This window comes from Molossus molossus, unplaced genomic scaffold, assembly GCF_014108415.1.
Source record: "Molossus molossus isolate mMolMol1 unplaced genomic scaffold, mMolMol1.p scaffold_m16_p_9, whole genome shotgun sequence".
In the NCBI taxonomy this organism is placed as follows: Eukaryota; Metazoa; Chordata; class Mammalia; order Chiroptera; family Molossidae; genus Molossus; species Molossus molossus.
In genome coordinates, this window is record NW_023425403.1 from 15,229,436 (window position 1) to 15,248,607 (window position 19,172).

The following is a 19,172-nucleotide window of genomic DNA, read 5'->3' on the forward strand; positions in this document are numbered from 1 at the left end:
GGACAATGAAAGCGACACTGAACCTGGCACTTCTCACATCATCATAAATCACTGTTTCCTCATTCTTCATGGACCGACCTCATTCTAGTCAAACTCATCTCTGCTCCCTTTCTCACCTCTCTCCGTTCACATCATCCTTTAAACTTCAGTTTCTCATTCATCTATCAAAGTAATAGCAAAATTAATCTAACATAAAAAATAAATCACTTCTGTACCGATGTAGAACTAGAATATGAGACACGAACCATTTCTGAAAGAGCTCTGTCTCTCCACCCCTCAAAAACTTGACCCCAGTTGTACATCCTCTCTGTCTCCGAGGGAACAGGGAGCGCAATGGCAAACTGGTGTCATCAGTTCTTGCTTATGTAACGCCTGGTCCTTCCCTAGATGGGAACATCGAATGGTGGGTTTGAAGGCCAAGAGAGACCACGGATGCATATTCAAACGATAGGGATCTTCCGAGGTACACGTAGGGTGTGGCACAAGTAGGTGTATAGTTGTGAGTACGTGAAACAGAGTTTATTCTTGTATTATTATTATTACTAATGATTGTATTCGTTTCCATATGAATAACTAAACCTATTTTGCCCCACCCTGTATATTCTTTAAGAACACCACTTTTTAAAGAAAGCTGATGTTTTAGGGGAATGTGACTGATTGTATAGTAAATAAAGACTTTAGAATTTGTGACCAGGACAGTCCATGTGTGCCTCACCATTGCTAAGTCCCAAGGAGATTTCGAAGGAAGCAGTACCTAAAGTGCAGTGAGCCACCGTGCAGCGGCGCTGAGTGCGGAGATAAGACTGGGGATGAAGGATCCCAGACAGGAACTCAGCCAGTCCAACCCAGCGATTTCCTGGCTCGCAGCTTCCCAGGGTGAATGAGTGGTTTCGACTCATTTATCACACACACATACTCACTCAGACCTGCACACTGGATCACATTATTTTGCTTAATCCTTCCCAACCCTGAGAAATAAGAAGTGTTTTCAAGATAAGTAAGCTAAGTAACCGTTTAGGTAACTTAACAAATATCACATATTAATTAGGTGCCCAAATTGGGACTTGAAATCAGGTCTGTCTGACTTCAAAGCCTTGCTGTTCTTTGCCAATAAAGAAGTAATAAAAAGATTAAAATCAGCAGCAGTAACCAGAAATAGGAAGAAGTTACAGGAAGCCTAAGTTATGGTAATTATGCAATCTCTTTGACATTTTGAAACTGGATAGAAACCTTAGGGTAAAAGAACTGCATAATTTGAGATCCTTCACAGTAGAAATTTTTTAACCTTTTGTCTGAATTGATTCCATTTAAAAAATTATACTTTGAGTTTAGTTCTATCATTTAATATGCAGTAATAAAGATTTCGCTTTTTAAACTAGAAAAAAATACAAGGTCGAGCTATCTTTTACAAAATGATTTCTGAGAGCTACCAGACATTCAAGTACTTCACAAATAGAAGTTCCTGAAAATAATTCTAAATTTACACTGGATGTCTGACTCCAAAGCAAGAAAAAGCCTATAGGTAATATAATGGAATTGTTTTTCACTACTTTAACCTTTTATTTTATTTTATTATTACTATTTTTTTGGTACGTGCCCCTAGCGGGAACCGAACCCAGGACTCTCTGGTCCACAGGCCAATGCTCCAACCGCTGAGCCAAACTGGCCAGGGCTACTTTAACCTTTTAAAAAGAAAATCCATCAAGAAAGCCCAACAAGCACAGCCTTACCAGCTTTGTCTTTGCCCGGGTTGGTGCTGCCCTCCGTCCAGGACTGCGAATCAGCGAGAAGGCGGCTCTGGGACTCTCTCAGTGGCTTTGCAGGGAACTGGTTTTCAGGACTGAATGACAACAATCATCACAATCATCGCATTAGCTCCTGACAGCGTTCCTCAGAGTATGCAAAGCAAGTCACTGTGCTGCGAGGTCTGTGAGAACGGGGAGTACGGCAGCCAGGAGACCCCCTGGCTCACAAGGTGGGTGCTCCGTCCAGTTCTTTCTTCTGATTACAATGGGAGGACAATCTTGTAAAATCTCCATTGTTTAATACCGAGACTCGGCCTCAGTTTCAGACTTTAGTATGTAAGGGAATCAAGTTAGACCTACCAGTATTTTATTATCAATTTTACCTTAAGTCATACTCTATGTATGACAAATTATACTAGTTTCAATGACCGAGATATGAAGTTTGCTTTAAAAATAAATCTCAGTGCCAATTTACATAAATATATGAAGGAAAAAATATTATTTTTAAGTGGTATGTGAATATGGAAAAAAGTATGATGGTGATGGTAGAAAGAAAAGTGAGCAAAACTGGTTTAGTGTTTGGTCTTGAACAAAGAATTCTTTCTTCTCTAGGAGACTAATATAGCAAATTCCAGCATCCCCTTGCAAGAATGTTGAAAACATCTGACATTATCAGGTCTTACAGATTTGCTGTTTAATTTGGGAAAATGAAGAGTCTTAAAATATTTAAAATTTAAGTAGACATGCCACATATCGACACTGGATGGTATGAAAAAATATGTACATACATTAAAATAACATTTGAGTTAGAAAAAATTACTGGCACAGAAACTATTATTTTAGAACACCCTGAAATACTAATTATAATAATGTTCGAAAGGAGAAAAAAACTACTTAAAATCCTTCCAAGAATAACTTTACATATTTCAGTTATCTATAAGTATTATTTTTAAAGGATATGCTTTTGCATCTTAGTAATTACCTCATATCTAAACTTTGAGATTATTTCAATTCTGCTCAGCCTTTATATACGCTTATTAAAATTTTGAAGGTAAAAAATATCATCTCTCCCATTCCTGTGAAAAACCTCTTTTAATCTAATTCTTATTATTCCTCAGGAAAGAAGCCATATATCAGGTACAGAAAACGACTTCCTGGTTTAGGGACTCCTTAGAGACTGATTTCTGGCTAGGATTCATTCATCCAATGATATGCACTGAGTACCTATTACATCAATGAATAGTCTTTGATCCTATGGAAATTTCATTGTAACTGAGGAATAATAATAAATAAATATATCATAAGTCAGGTGACAATATGAGCTATGACAATTAAAAAAAAAAAAAGACAGTGTACAGGGACGCGCTGGAGCAGGTACTATTTTACAAAGGCTCGTCAAGGACGGCCTCTACTGTGGAGTCACACCTAAGGAGAAAGTGAATGAAGAGAAGGCACAGACCATTCAGAATTCTGGAGGAAGAACATTTAGGAAGAGGAATTAGCAAGTACAAAAACACTAAATAAGGGACATACTTGGTATATCTGAGGGACAGCCAAGATCTGTGTGTCCAGGGACTGTGAGTGACCATAGAATGGTAAGGGCTGACCTCAGACAGGTGTGGGGGCCGGATGAGATGGGACAAGGTAAGACATTCATTAGCCTTAATTCTGAGTAAGATGGAAAGTCAATGGAGCAGAAGAGTGACAAAATCGGATTTATTTTTAAAAGGATCACGCTGACTTCTTAATGAACAGACTGGAGTAGGGCAAAAATGAAATCAGGAAGATCCATTAGGAAGGAATTGAAACAATTCATGTGAGAAATGATATAGATACCTTTTGAGGGTGAACTTGACAGGGTTTGCAAATGGAGCAAATAAAGTAACTGAAAGAAAGGAATCAGAATGAGCACCTGGGAGGACAGTCACAAATACTGGTTCACACACGGGAGAATGGAGGGGAATCGGGTTCCAGTGGGTGTGAGGGTGGAAGGCTGGGATCGAGAGTTCTGCTTTGCGCCTGCTCAGCTGGCCACGACTTTTAGACACGAAAGTGGGGATGCTGAGTAGACATCCAGATATAAAACTCTGGAGCACAGAGGGGGTGCCAGCGTTAACCGCAGAGATTTTATAGGGGCTAATCAGGGGGATTATAAAATTCTGTAGAAGAGACTTCGGCTGTCAAAATCCAGTATCAACATTTAAAGGCAGAGGAGGAGAAGCCTGGTTACTTGATCTCCTCCAGGTCAGCCAGCTGGTGACAGTGCTGGGACTGGATTTCTCTCGATCCCTCGGTACACTTAGTGGGAGAGAGATCATCCTAAAACCCAAAGAGTCTTAAACTTCAAAAACCACTTAATAAAGATAAAAAACATTATTGAAAAACTACTGTTACACTTTATAAAAACTAAATAATTTAATAAAATGAGATTTTTCTCTGCACCAAAGTATAAGAAAAACCATTAACATTTAGCTCTGTGAAATTTTCAAGCCAAAACTCAGAGCATGACCCAAAATACTCTGGTGCCTTCGGATGTCCTGTGAAACACTGAACTCCCTCCTCATTAACTGATAGAGTCTGGATTATACTAGCTCCCTCCAGGGATGGGGTGGCAAGGGGTTTTATCTCATGACAATTTAAAATAATCTGGAATGGCCCTCGGGGTCCCTGCCTTGAGAAGCATTCTGGGCTCATGCCAGGCTGCAGAGGAGAAGGCACTGTTAGCACCCAGAAATACACCCCACACGGGTGAGTGTAGGCACGGGTGCTGTGTATATATACAGCATTCAGGCAGCTAAGGACATCTCTAAGTTTAACTAAGAATGCTGTTATGGTTATGCTTTTGTTATTAGATTTAATTAAAAATGAGAAGTATGGTCATATTCAAATAACTGTCTTAACGATATAAAAATTAGTGTTTAAAACTTATGCATATACGTATAGCATTTTACACGTTTAAGTAGTTTTGCCTTTTGCCAGTTGGTAGCAAAGGCAGAAGCAAATGTCACATTTCCCACATTCTTGACAGACTTAAAGCGAGGGCCAAGGTCTCTAGATAAGACATTTCTCACACCCTCTCCCTTCGCCTCCACAGAAACGGCTCAGATAATGGTTAGAGGCCCTGCGAGAGCACTAGGAATGTGGTCCACATGCTAATGAAGCTGCCAAGCAAGGGTCTGGGATTCCCTTAGGAATCCAAAGGCCTGAGCCAGGGAAGTTTTCTGATCTCTTTACAGCAGTTACCAGAGAGGACGGATCTGGAGGGTCACAGGGACATTTTACCCTGGATCGACTCGCCTGATCACGAGGGGAGCTCATTTGGACTCACATTTTCTTTAAGCATTATATTTTAAAACTTCATAATGTATGTCCGTCAACCCAAATGTTTAGAGAACTAACAACCTGTTTGCCCACCAGCAAGATTAATAACAGAACTTTACAAGTATAACTGAAGCTCCCTGCACCCTCCCTCCCTCATTCCAAGTGGAAACCACTGTAGTAAATCATCTTCTGGTCTTAAAACTTTTTTTTTCCCCTAGAGAAACATGTAACCAAAGGATACACAAGGACAAAATATATTACTCAAAATTAAAATGGGAAAAACAATAAAGGATTACTTTTTAGATGCTGGATGAAGTCCTGCAGGAGCAGCTGCTTGTTCAGGATCTTGGGTAACAAGGCAGGTTGGGAAGGAGCAGCCATCACCTAGACTGTAATTAAAATGCAAACTTACAACTGAGCGACAAAACAGGCAGCAGAGTGAAACTATTCAGGTGCTGATGTCTGTGAGCAGAACACAGTTAGTTACAGGCCAAATGTGTACCGCACACAGCTTTCAGTACAACGTGTTAAGGGAGATAATGGGTTAATCGATTTCCACATTAATACAATAGTGAATCATCAAATAATACTTTACAAAATAGGCCTTCCTGTACAGAATAATAGAGTTCCTTTGTTGGATTACTTTCATTAGTTTAAGGCTTGAAAAATGTCACACAAAATACCTTGAAAAAATGGGTAGCAACCAGTACTTCTTCTCGTCGCCAAACACTTGTCGCATATTTTTACTGAAACCCAAGCTGAATCCATTCTTATCTGTTCCATGTCGAAACACTGGACTTCTAAAAGCCTCTACAACAGATAGTAGAGCAAGCGCATGAGTGAAGAACACACTGACTTGTAACCCATATACTTAGGAGCGACTGAATGAAATGAGGGAACCTGAAAATCAGTGGCTAGCCCCGTGAGTACGTATGTACCTTCCAACACTCAGCAATACAGATGGCCTATTCCGTTTTAAAATAATCAAATGATTACACTTATATTAATTTCTAAGTAACCTTTTAACTATTATAGCAGCACATGTGTGTTGCAGAAAATTAGAAAATACAAACAAGCAAGTTACCACTTTACATCTTCTAAATCTTTTTTAGATAGATGGGTGGGTGGATGGACAGATGGATGGATACAAACACATACAACTGTACATAGTTTTCTAACCTGCATTTTATAGTCAGTAAGTTTTATTTTACAATCTCATTAAAATTTAGTCTTATTCAATCATATTTTTCCCAGCTAACCAAAAATGTACTTTAAAGCTGGTCTGCCCCTAAGTTACATAGCTTCATATCAAATCTTTTATAATCAGAGGACCATATTGTCCAGAGGAAGTCCTTTCAGTGTTACAAGTTAAACTTTACAAGTTAAAAGCTTCTAGAAACAATTCATTTACTTTTGAGGAATTAAAATTTAATTGTCCAACATATATTTTGAAATAAGACACTTTGTTTAGAAATTACTTTGTTATACTAATTATCACCCTAATAGTATCTGCTATACTAAGACGTAAACATTAAAATATATCATTCATTGACTATAGGCTACAATTAAACTTCACTGACAATTATAATAATAGAAGCTCATTGTTTGAAGTGTCCGTTGAGATTATAAGGATTTATAAATTCTGGTTGTAGTCCCAAACTCCTAACCTTAGTCTAGAAAACTCTACTTAGCTTAGTCCCTGATTACTCATCAAACCTCGTGGTATATATTTTTGTTTTTTAGCTTTCTATGCACCAACTATGTGGACAGCTCTCTTCCTATAGGGCTTCTGTAAAAATCGGGGTGAAATTTACAGAACATAAAATTAGCCACTTTAAAGTGAACAATTCAGTGGTACTTAGTACATTCACAGTTTTGTGCAACTACCACCTACTATGAAGTTCAAAAATGTTTTCATCACCCCCAAAGAAACCATACACTTATTAGGCGGTCATATGTTGTAGCATGTTTTAGTACTTTTTTCCTTTCTATGAGTAAATACTATTCCACTGAATACACACACACACACACACACACACACACACACACTTCTTTTCTATACAGTCATCCTCTGATGGGCATTTGGGTTGTTTCCACCTTTGGGCTAATGTAAATAGTGCTGCTACAAATGTTGATGTACAAATATCTATTGAAATATCTGTTGATGTACAAATTAATCTGTTTCCAATTACTTTGTATACATACTAAGAGTAGAATTGCTGGGTCACATAGTAATTCTATATTTAACACTTTGAGGAATTGCCAAACTGTTTTCCCAGTGGCTACACAATTTTATATTCCCACTAGCAATATGTGAAGGTCCCAAATTTGCCACATCTTCACCAAAACTTTAAAAAAAATTATTATAGGCCCTGGCCAGTTTGGCTCAGCGGTTAGAGCGTCGGCCTGGTTCCCGCTAAGGGAACGTACCTCGGTTGCAGTTTGTCCCCAGCCCTTGTTGGGTCATGTGGGTGGCAGCCACTCGATGTGGCTCTTTCACGTCGATGTTTCTCTCTCTCTCTTTCTCTCACTCTATCTGAACAAAAAATGAAAAAATGTTCTTGGGTGAGGATAAAAAAAAAATTATTATATCCATCTAAGTGGGTAAAAAGTGGTACCTCACTGTGGTTTTGATTTTTATTTCCCTAATAACTAATGATATAGAGTATGTTTTTATGTGTGAGTTGGTCATTTGTATTTTCTTTAGAGAAACGTCTTTTTATTAAATCTATTTTTTATTGATTGTTTAGAGAGTGAGAAACATAAATGTGAGAGAGAAACATCGACAGGCTTCCTCCTGCAGGGCCTCCCCTTACTGGGGATCAAGCCCACAACCCTGGCATGTGCCCTGACTGGGAATTGAACCGGGACCTCTCAGTCCATGGGACGGTGCTCAATCCACTGAGCCACACCAGTTGAGCAGAGAAATGTCTTTTTAAATGTCTTGAAATCTTTGGCCAGTTTTTAAATTGGGTTGTTTGTTTCAGTTGTTGAGTTGTAAGATTTGTATATTTTGGATACTTGGCCCTTGGATATATGATTTACAAATATTACTCTCATTTTGTAGGTTATCTTTTTACATTTTGATGTTTGATGCACAAATATTTTTAATTCTGATAGTGTCCAATTTTTTTTTTATCCTCACTCGAGGACATTCTTCGATATTTTGTTCAGATAGAGTGGGAGGGAGAGAGAGAGAAACCTCGATGTGAAAGGGACACATTGAGTGGTTGCCACCCACATGACCCAACCAGGGCCGGGGACAAACCACAACCAAGGTACACACCCCTAGCGGGAACCGAACCCGGGTCTCTCCAGACCGCAGGCCGATGCTCCCACCGCTGAGCCAAACTGGCCAAGGCCTGATGGTGTCCAATTTATCTATTTTTTCCTTTTGTTGCTCATGTTTTGGTGTTATATCTAAGAATTCACTGCCATATTTGAGGTCCTAAAGATATCGCTATGTTTTCATCTAAGAGTTTACAGTGTTAGTTCTTCCATTTAGGTCAATGAACCATTTTGAGTTCATTTTTGTATGTGGTGTGAGGTAGGGAACCAACTGAATTCCTTGGCATGTAAATATCCAGTTGTCCCAGCACCATCTGTTAAAGATATTCTTTCCCCAATGAATGGTCTTGGTACTCTTGTTGAAAATCAATTGGCCAAAGATGTGTAAGCTTAGTTCTGGATGCTAAGTTCTATTTCGTTGGTCAATATCTCTATCCTTATACCAGTACCACACTGTTTGGATCACTGTAGATTTGTAGTAAGTTCTGAAAACAGTTTTGGTGGATACTGCTTTTGCTACTTGGGGCCATTGAAACGCCATACAAATATGGGGATCAGTTTTTCTATTTCTACAAGAAAGGCCATCAAAATTATAATAGGATTGCACTACATCTGAAAATCACTTTGGGTAATATTGCCATCTTAACCAGATTAAGTTTTCTAGTCCAAAAACACGGGAACCCTTACCATTTACTTAGGTCTTCAATGTCCTTCGGCAACGCTTTGTAGTTTCCGTCTCCTAGTGTTCTACCTCCTTGATTACATTTATTCTTTGGTATTTTATTATTTTCGATACTTTTGTAAATAAAATTTACAAAGTGTTTCTTTCTCTTCCAATTTTTGGCAGAGTTTTAGAAAAATTTGTGTTAATTTTTCTTAAATGTCTGGTAGAATTTATCAGGGAAGCCCTCTGGTCCTGGGCTTTTCTTGTCGGGAGGGTTTTGATTACTGATTCAACCTCCTTATTGGTCTATTAAGATTTTTTATTTCTTCTGGAGTCAGACTAGTAGTTTGTGTGTCTCTAGAAATCGGTGTCTTTCATCTCGGTCACCTACTCTTTTATGTATAATTGTTCATGGTATCCTCTTCTAATCCTTTTAATTTCTATGGAGTTGGTAGTCCCCACTTTCACTTCTGATTTTCATAATTTGAGGCTTTTCTCTTTTTTCTTTCTATCTATAGGCTTGTCAAATGTATTGCTTTCAAAGAACCAATTGATTTCCTTGACTTTCTACTTTTAAATTCTCTATTTCCATGATTTCCTCTTTAATCGTTACTATTTCCTAACTTCTACTGGCTTTGGGTTGACTCTGCTCTTCTTTTCATAGTTCTTTAAGGTATAAAGTTATTGATTTGAGATATTTCTTCTTTCTTAATGTAAGCATTTATAGCTAGGTATTAATTTTCCTCTAAGCACTGCTTTTGCAGCATCACACCTCTGTGGGGCTTTTGAATATACTGGTTTCTCTGCCTGAGATGTTCTGGCTCTTCCCATGACTGAGTTCTTCGGTTAAATATGTTTTATTTTGGTAAGCTCTTCCCTGAACACTCTATCTAAACAGATACCCTTCTACCACCCCCTGCCCTTGAGATGTACCTCAGCGTTCTGTTTGTGTGTGGTAATTCCTTTGACGTTTGGTTACTGATCTTCAATGCCCCTCCGTAGGCTGTTTTGCCCTTGCTCACCACTGAGTATACACAATACTTGACATACAATAAACAGTCAAAAAATATATGGAATGAGTGAATCTGTTTGTGTCTAAGTCACATCCCACAAAACAACTGTGGGTAATAAGAATTATTTTTTACCACGTCAGGACAGGTTGGCATTTAATCATATGGCAACTTTGGATGAATATCTATTTATGTATTTAAGTTCTTTTAACTATAATAATTGCATACTCACCTAATGTAGACTTATTTTTGCTGACTAGCCAACAATGATAGCCAAACAGAGAAGACAAGCTGACAGAAAACATAGCTGCAGCAAAGAATAAAAACATAATATGGAACTTGGCTTGAGTATCAGGTAGACCATTCTATAAAGAAAGGAAGAAAATGAAATGTTTTGTCAAAGGGATAAGTATTCCCCTACTTTTATAAGTAAGACTTTATTTTGCTTAAGATTTTTCTTTAATTTAGATATGGAGAAAGATATACGGCTTTATGTTAAAACTTTGAGAAAAAATATATAGCATCAGACTAAAGTAAATGTTTACTGGAATGGGAATATATATGGAAAAGATATTCACACTTGGGATATTTATTTTGTTCACATAACTGACTCACAGAGAAACTGTGGTAGTAAGTGTGTAAACTATAACAGGAGAGGAAGATAAAAGAAATTATAAAATGTACTTTTGAATTTACTACTTAAATATGTTTTGTTCACATACTACAGATTTATAATGATTAAATAATTTTATTAAAGTGCCAGAAAATGAAGGTTAATTGGCACAATGTAGCTACTATATTCACTGATGTTTTACTTTACTAAAAACAGCAGCATCAACTACAAGAACACACAGAACAACACATCCACAGTAATGCTCCAGGCTACTGCAAAAGAGCATCACAGAAGAGATAAACAACGGCGCGTAACACCTGTGTAAAATACACCTTACAGTGCCCACGTGACAAAACAGGCCATCTCAAAGCAAAACCAGTTTGACTTTCATTGTACGAATTGTCCAAGGAGACCTGGCCTTGATCTAGAATGGCAGGTTTGGGGTGATGGACACTCAGTGGAGCACCAGAGCTGCGAGGAGGCGTCTCCTTCTGACAGAAGGTCATATGGTTTCCACACCTGGAGTGACTGTCAGACTGACACAGGTCACCATTTCTCACCGATAGCTTTGACAGCAGAGTCCCCACAGTGAAAACTCTGTGGTTGGAACTAAAACCATTCACAGGTACAAACAGCAGTGGGGTGACAATCTCTCAGACATTCATCACGCATTATTCTTCACGCTGAACCCTGGGATATACCTGAATGCTGGGAGCGTGTGCACACATCTGTGAACTCCTTGTGCTTAGCAATGTAACTGGCACATGGTAGGCATTCGATAAATCTTTTTAGTAATGAGTGTGTTAAAATCCCACATAAATGATCTAGCAATTCAGAAAGTCTTATCAAATAACACATACTTTTATGACAATAATAAAGCAATTCTAGCAGGGGATAACTTTCTTTTTTACCATCGTCTGGGGTTCATGAGGAGTATCTCTGGATATTTAAAATACTCAATATCAACTTTGTTTTGCTTGCACTTAAAATAAATAGTGCAGAAAACAAATGAGTTAACTGAAGCCTTATCAAGTAATACCTAATAAAAATTTGGGGTATTACAGACATAAAATAGTTTAAAAAATAATCTTCTCACATATAAAAAAAACTTCTATTTTTAAATACGAAAAGAAAATCGTCTTATCCGGTTAACTCTCGTTATTCTCGGAGGCTGTGCTCTGTGCGGTTGCTGTGAACGCTGGAGCCCTCCCAGGGGAAAGCAGGGTTAGTTCCTGCAGGTCTCTGTTCACATCATTTGTCAGCTGATCTGCTCATCACCTGGCTTTCTGGGTGTTTGTGCTTAACGACACATTATGAAAACGTATTTAATAATTACTGCTGCTTCATTAACATAGAACTCATGCCCAACATCATTATAAATCATGCCCGAAGGGAGCTTTTCCAACCCCTGTTTTCTCCATAAAGCACATCACAGGAGCGCTCAGAAACAGTGCGTCCACACTACGCTTGCAGACCGTTTACACAGGGAAACGACCAACAAAAAGCACAACAATGCAGGAAAACATGGCATTAAGTACACTGAAAAGCTTCCTTGTGAAACAACATGAGGGTTGAAACAAGAAGGCAGAGTCTCCTTGTCTGACCTCCTTGTTTGATGGGCACACAGGGCCAGGCAAATTCTGGCCACTCTGAGCATGTCTGCAAATGACCCCCAGAGCTCTGTGAGCACTGATGGGGGAACAGAGAACCTTTAGCAAGAATGGTGAATCAAAAAATACAGAATCTTCTAATAAGGAGGACTAAATATATATAAATGAGCTCAGTTTTATAAAATTAGTGTCTGAAATAATTCATTAATGAAAAACTATATTATTTATTTTTGCATATCGAAAAAGTCAACAAGGCAATGACTTACTGTCCAAAATTTGATAAAATACTGTAAATCTGTAGCAGCAATAAAAAGGCAGTACAGCAGGGAATACGCCAAGAAAAGGAGGAAAAATTTATAATTTGAAAATCCAACACAATTGTTCACCCTGTTGACAAAACAAAAACATTTTCAATGAGTTTTACATTTCAACATAGGTATACATATGTCCGACCCTAACACAGTGTTTGGTTTCCTATCATTTAAAGTGTATTGGCATTTGTTAAGTGTATTTCATAAGATTTCTTGACACATACAAACATCAATAAAATCCGTTTCACTAAAAAGGAATTCTATGTTTAGGTTTTTCAAATTGATATGTCATACTGCTTTAATCAATCATGAACCATGTAACTAGACAGTTGACCTTTGAACAACACAGGTTTGAACTGCATGCATCCATTTATGCACAGATTTTTTTTTTTTTTCAATAAATATACAGTCAGCTTTCTGTATCCCCAGGTTTCCTATCCATGGACTCAACCAACCGTGGACTGAAAACAGTATTTCCAATATACGTGACTAGGAACCCACAGATGCGAATGGCCGACCTCATGCTTCGTCCTGTGCTGTTTTTTATAATGGACTTCAGCATCCATGGAGTTTGGCATCTGCGGGCATCCAATCCCCTGTGGATGCCAAAGGACAACTGATGTTTTGGGGAGTCAAAAGTTATTTGTGGATTTTTGACTGGGTGGGGTTCAGCACCCCTAACCCTTACATTGTTCAAGAACCAACTGTATTTCATGTCCAGATATACAAATAAGCCCATGCCCAGAAGCACTGGACTTGTAAGAAACCTAATACAGGTAGGCAGATAAGAGGAATGAACTAAGCTCTTTTCCTGTGTTACCTTTAGGTTTGATTTCCAAATGGGACTGAGTCATTTAAAATCTTTCCCATTTCCCCAAATCAGATGAAATCTCTTCACCGACTACTCCTTGCACGCCCTCAGCATACCACCGAGGCACCCAGATTGTCGGAAAATATTACATGGGAGGTTTAAGAAACAGGACTGGGCCCTGGCCGGTTTGGCTCAGCGGTTAGAGCGTCAGACTGCGGTCCGGAGAGACCCGGGTTCGGTTCCCGCTAGGGGCACGTACTTCGGTTGCAGTTTGTTCCCGGCCCTGGTTGGTCGTGCGGTGGCAGCCACTCGATGTGTCCCTTTCACATCGATATTTCTCTCTCTCTATCTCTTCCTCTCTCTCCCTCCCACTCTATCTGTACAAAAAAAGGAAAAATGTCCTCGGGTGAGGATAAAAAAAAAAAGAAAAAGAAAAAAAAAGAAACAGGACTGGGAGCCAGACAGCCAGGGTCGAAATGCACATTTGACACTAAGTAATGTCGTGGGCCTGACACAGTGAAACAGTCTACATGAATGTCGCTTTCCTTATCTGTACAATGAGCATCTGAGACCCTTTCTGAGAGGCAGCTCTACAGTCTATGATCCCAAACATGGAGATTGGTAATCCTCAGTTCTTACTCTAAACTCATATTCGGAGGGAAGGTGAGGGTTCAAACGATTATATCAATAAACATAAATACAAATACAACTCATATTTTATTGTCACACTTTCTTTCTATCAAACTCCCCTCCCCCCACCCCGCTTTTCATCAAGACAAGGGAATTACTGGATTTCTTGTGAAAATGTGACCCAAACCCCACGTGAAACCGGCTGACCGCTTCACTAGCCGAGAGAACCCTTTGCTCACTGTACACGAAACCTGTGCATGAGACACACACAGTGTTTCCTCTGCTCAAAGTCTTTGTTCCTGCTCTAATGTTGGCCAAGTACGCTCACCTGCTGCTGACTTTGCTAATAGAGTGAAACATTTTTCTATCTAGATTAAAAGTGAAACTGTGTTCATATGAAAAATGTTTACTCAAATCCCTCATTTTTACCACCATCAAAAACATGTAAAGGCAAATGGTGACTTGGCTTATGAATACACTGGAAATTTGGCGGGGAAAAGAAAACGTTTGTATTTTCTCAAACAGTACAAGGCAACGGGAACAGCATTAGATTTCACAATTTTGGAGCTTAAGGATCTAGTTTAGGGTAAATAAACGCACAGAAAAGGCAACGACTGTGGGTGCACTTGTGTGGAAGCAGCTGTATGTGCAGCTCGAGGGGATCGGTGTGAGTGCAAACCTGGCACGAGGTTGCCTCGGATCCCAACCGAATGGGAAGGGCAGGAAATAACACCGCAACAGGTACACGCGAGCCTAGGCTCCTGCTTTTTCCTCAAGGACACAGGACATTCCCTCTGCTTACTGGGACGGCTTCAAGAGGAGAGACAAAGGCTGAGATGCCGTAAGATTTCAGACCACGTGGGTGAAGACAGTGACTTTATGGGCTGGGAGGAAGTCAGAAGGGATGGGAAAGATTGTTTCTCTGCCTACAGAAATGTCAGAGGCAGCTTTGCTAATAAATAATAGTATTTTTATAGAAAGTAAAATGATGTTGATCACAGGTTTTATAACATCTAATTTGGGTTCATTTAACTTGAGAGCCTGAGGTATTTGCCATGTCAATGCCAGAAAACACAGGAGAAAGTGGGTAAATAAAGATCAGGTATTTTAGAGTTTGAAATGTATTTTATACTTGAGGAAATATAGTCATATTTATTTAATTTTAATTTAATATTAATATTTATTTCTAATGGTGGCTAGAAAGAACACTTGCACCTTCTTGTTGAATTTAGAACCACAAGTATGTATAATCTACAAATTTTTTCATCTCAAATATTATTTGAAATTTAAAAATAAAATGGCTACTTCATTCAGCCAGCACCAGGTAAACATTAGGTCCTTGGCATCAAATCTTTTACAAATTGACCTGACTACTGCTTTCTGCAAGAAAGTCCCCAAAGCTGAGACTCGAGCTGGGACTGTGGCTGCAGCTGGGAGGCAGTATGCAGAGAAACAACACGGATGTTGAGGGCACTGCAGTCCGTTCATGCACCTTCTGCCACATTGCCACTCACAGGTGCGAGTGACAACAGATATGTAAGTGTGCCACCTGACCCAGGTGTGCAGGTGTGCAACCCGACCCAGTGGTGCAGAGGTCAACGCTCAACCACTGAGCCACACCTGCCAGGCTGAACCTTCTTTAAAAGCTCTGCAGTCTCATATCTGTTCCCCTCCCCTGCTCAATAGGTCTGTCAAAATTGGAAAGATTGTCAAATTTTGCTATCAGTTTCTTGAATTAATTAGAAAGATTGCTATCATATTTTCTATGTTTGTAATTTTTGTGAATACGGCAAGGACATAGCAAGCTTTATAAGTATGGACTAATGTGGGATTAACCCTAACCGTTTCCACCTCGTCACAATCCTTATTATTCTAAGCTAGAAAAATCAAGGTCAACTCTGTGCCCCTGCTTTCTTGGCCACTCTGCTAAATTCCGTCTAGAATACACCTGTCTAGACAGACAGGTGTCTTACTGTGGGATTCCCCTAAAGCAGGCCCTGAGACGAGAACGTGGATACAGTTTCTTTGAAACAGGAAGGGAGAAAACTTAAAAACGCATGTGTTCTTATCCAGTCCCTCGCTGGCTGGGTGGTCTCGGAAGCAGCCCTGCCACCTCTGACTGCCGGGCTTGTGAGCTGAGCAAACTCCCCAGGCAGAAGGGAGCCCTCAGGCACGGGGGCAAGGAAACAGGTGTCCCGGGTGGGGAGCTGTCAGTGGGCGTGGGAACTGCCCCCTGCAGGTGCAGTGGGCTCAGGTGGGTCATGGGGAGATGGGGCACACTGACAACACGTGCTGTGGGAGGGTCAACGAAGAATGAGGAGGATCAAGGCTGCTTCTACTTGAAGCTGTGGGGGGAACTACTTGCTGAGAATGAAAACAGAATGAATGAAATGGAGGAAAGAATGAGGAAAGCAAAAGAATGAACACAATGAAAATTAATACGAAATGGAGATTATTACTGAGATCTTTTTGAGAACACCATTCTCACAGCAGTTAAGGAGCCTTCGCATGTTAAAGGAGAAGGTCTGCACGGACAAAGGGAAAAGGCATCCAGGGAGGGCTACAGAGGACAGCACCCGACATCCCCTACTGCTCCTGCAGCCAAGACCGCCATTCCCTGTGTGTATATGCTTGCAGTGCCACCCCGAAAGAGAAGGCTTGTGACATAATCCTGCTTCATGTCCAGAGCCAACCTGCTGGCAACCTAGGTGTGACTGTTAAAGGTACATGCACACTGGGATGAGAAATGATAGGGAAAGGTAGAAAAATCAACCTTCGTTAATTAGATCTTTCAAATAATCTATAAAAACACCTAATTTCCTGACTTAGAAATATTTTTTTTAAATATTAATGAATTCTAAGTGGAAACCCTCATTTCAACATATATGTGTATTTGCATATTTGCTATTCTACTCCTTAATGCCAAGTTCAATGTAAAATAAATTGTTAAAGCTTTAGGTGAATTGATTATTAGAAACTTCCAGGGAGGTGCTGTGTTCATATGTACATTTTGGTGTAATGTCTGGGAAGTATTTTAGAATTTCTGTTTCAGCATAGAAACACTTGTTCTGAGCAAATATGAGAAATTAACTTAAAAATGATTAGCTATTGGTTTTAAAATTAATTCATGGAAATTCTTCTGAATGGACTCTTGAATTAATTAAACAATATCAGAAATTAAATCTGAAAGTACCTCCTAGATCAGCTAAGGCAAGATTTCATTTACAAAAAGATTTCAATAGATAAATTATTCCATTTATTAAGTTATAAGGAACAGAGACTTGTTTAAGCAGAGCCAGACTTACCATGGGCAATGATGATCCATCTTCAAAATACATCTAAAAGAAACCATACATATACAAACTCAACACCCCATAAAAATTTAGTTCCATTAAATTTTATATATAATTTCAAAAGAGTTGTGGCAAGTAAAATATTGCAAAATTATTTACTTATCTAAAAATTGAATAATAAGAAGGGGTGGGGACTGGGTGGAGGTGGGTAAAGGGGAGAAGTGGGGAATATCTGTAATAGTGTCAACAATAAATTAAATAAATTAGCTAATTAATTTTTAAAATTGAATACTAGCAAAAGTCCTCGTCTAAAATAAAGATGATAGCCAATTTCAGTTATGATACAATAACAGAACTTTCAATACAAAATATAACATGCTTTAACATCTAAAAACAAGGCAGTGTGTTAATATAAAATTATCTTATGCTAAAGGAAGTACAAAGTGTCAACAGATACATAGGAAGTCTGGATAAAACTTTTCCTTTAATTTGAATCCTTAAGCCAAGCAGTACTGTTCTTGTGGTTATACTGAGTATGTAATAGCATCTGACTGTCAGAAAGCCAAATGAATTATCTCATAAAGATAGGAAAGAGTCACAGAAGAAATATTTACTAACTCAAACCAGCGAAGTCTGAGCTACTAAAAATCATGCCCTTCCTTCATGTCAGTGTGAGTCTGGGGTAAAAGGGACAACTGATTTGGCCCCAAACCATACTTGTTATCAGTGCAAGTGATCAGCCCAGTTATATTTCATAAATAAAGGTGTGAGTAAAGAGAAAAGGAAATAATCTGGCAAACAGTGAAAAAAAGAAACCTATTCAATACAAAGACTACTGGCAGGTAAACATGTTAGAAATAAGAGGTTTCGTACTTGTCACAGACGGAACAGTGATGGCAGCGATCGGGTTTGACAAGTTGGCATCGGTCACAGTATCGGATTGCTAGAAAAAAGAACTCCGCTTAGCCTTCGACTGAACAGTGCGCTGAATGGGATTAAATGACTCTCAGCATCTACTCAAATTTAAATTCTAAAAAACATACCAAATTTAAGTTTGGCAAAAATGAGATAGTTGACTCTGTTTCAATACAAACATGGAAGGCCTTGCCTGTCTCGGTTCTCTGGAGAGGTTTCCCAAGGACAGGGAATCTGTTGGGGAACTGTTCCTGGGGCACCCGCCATTGCCAGTGGCTACCACAGGCTTACCAAGGGAGCAAGTATGTCCCTTTCCACCCGAGCACACAGAATGTCTCTCTCAAAGAGCCAACCGTTTCCTGCACCCGCCAGGATAACCAGGCGAGGATACAACCACGCTTTAGAAATGTGTGAATAAACTCTCTCTGTTGCTTACACTGGAGAAGACCTCACATCTTCTGTTGAGTGGGGTACAAGCTTATGAATGAGTATTGGAAGAAACACTTCCAATAAGAATTTCAATTCTTGCCCTGGCCAGTTTTGCTCAGTGGTTAGAGCGTTGGGCTGAGGACCAAAAGAAAAAGGTCTCAAGTTCGATTCCTGGTCAAGGGCACATACGTGGGTTGCAGGTTCGATCCCTGGACCTGGTCAGGGTTGTGTGGGAGGCAACCAATTGATGTGTCTCTCTCACACTGGTGTTTCTCTCTCTCCCTCCCTCCATTCCACTCAATCTAACAATCAATGGAGGAATATCCTCAGGTGAGGATTAACAACAACAAAAGGATTTCGGCTCTTGTCACTGAAGAGCTGACCCTAAGGCACACATCAACGACAAGGACGAACGGCTGATCTGAAGAGGTTTCAGTCCACAGGCACCCCCAGGAGGCAAGCAGGCTACCAAAACCACAGGAAGCAGTTATGAAGTGGACAGTCCTGTAGGATCATAAAACCAAACTAACAA

The 19,172-nt window shown here is 39.4% G+C and overlaps 1 protein-coding gene across 2 annotated transcripts in view; it reads right to left on the minus strand.

The window, feature by feature from the left end:
• ZDHHC2 (zinc finger DHHC-type palmitoyltransferase 2) overlaps positions 1-19,172 on the minus strand; it is a 56,428-nt gene that overhangs the window by 4,114 nt on the left and 33,142 nt on the right. For both annotated transcript variants that reach the window (XM_036249676.1, XM_036249675.1), the window contains 7 exons: positions 18,170-18,239; positions 17,309-17,341; positions 12,518-12,638; positions 10,261-10,393; positions 5,750-5,876; positions 5,363-5,455; positions 1,731-1,840 (listed from right to left, as the gene is read on the minus strand). In XM_036249676.1, coding sequence (XP_036105569.1) covers positions 1,731-1,840; positions 5,363-5,455; positions 5,750-5,876; positions 10,261-10,393; positions 12,518-12,638; positions 17,309-17,341; positions 18,170-18,239 — 687 coding nt within the window. The remainder of the gene's footprint in view (positions 1-1,730; positions 1,841-5,362; positions 5,456-5,749; positions 5,877-10,260; positions 10,394-12,517; positions 12,639-17,308; positions 17,342-18,169; positions 18,240-19,172) is intronic.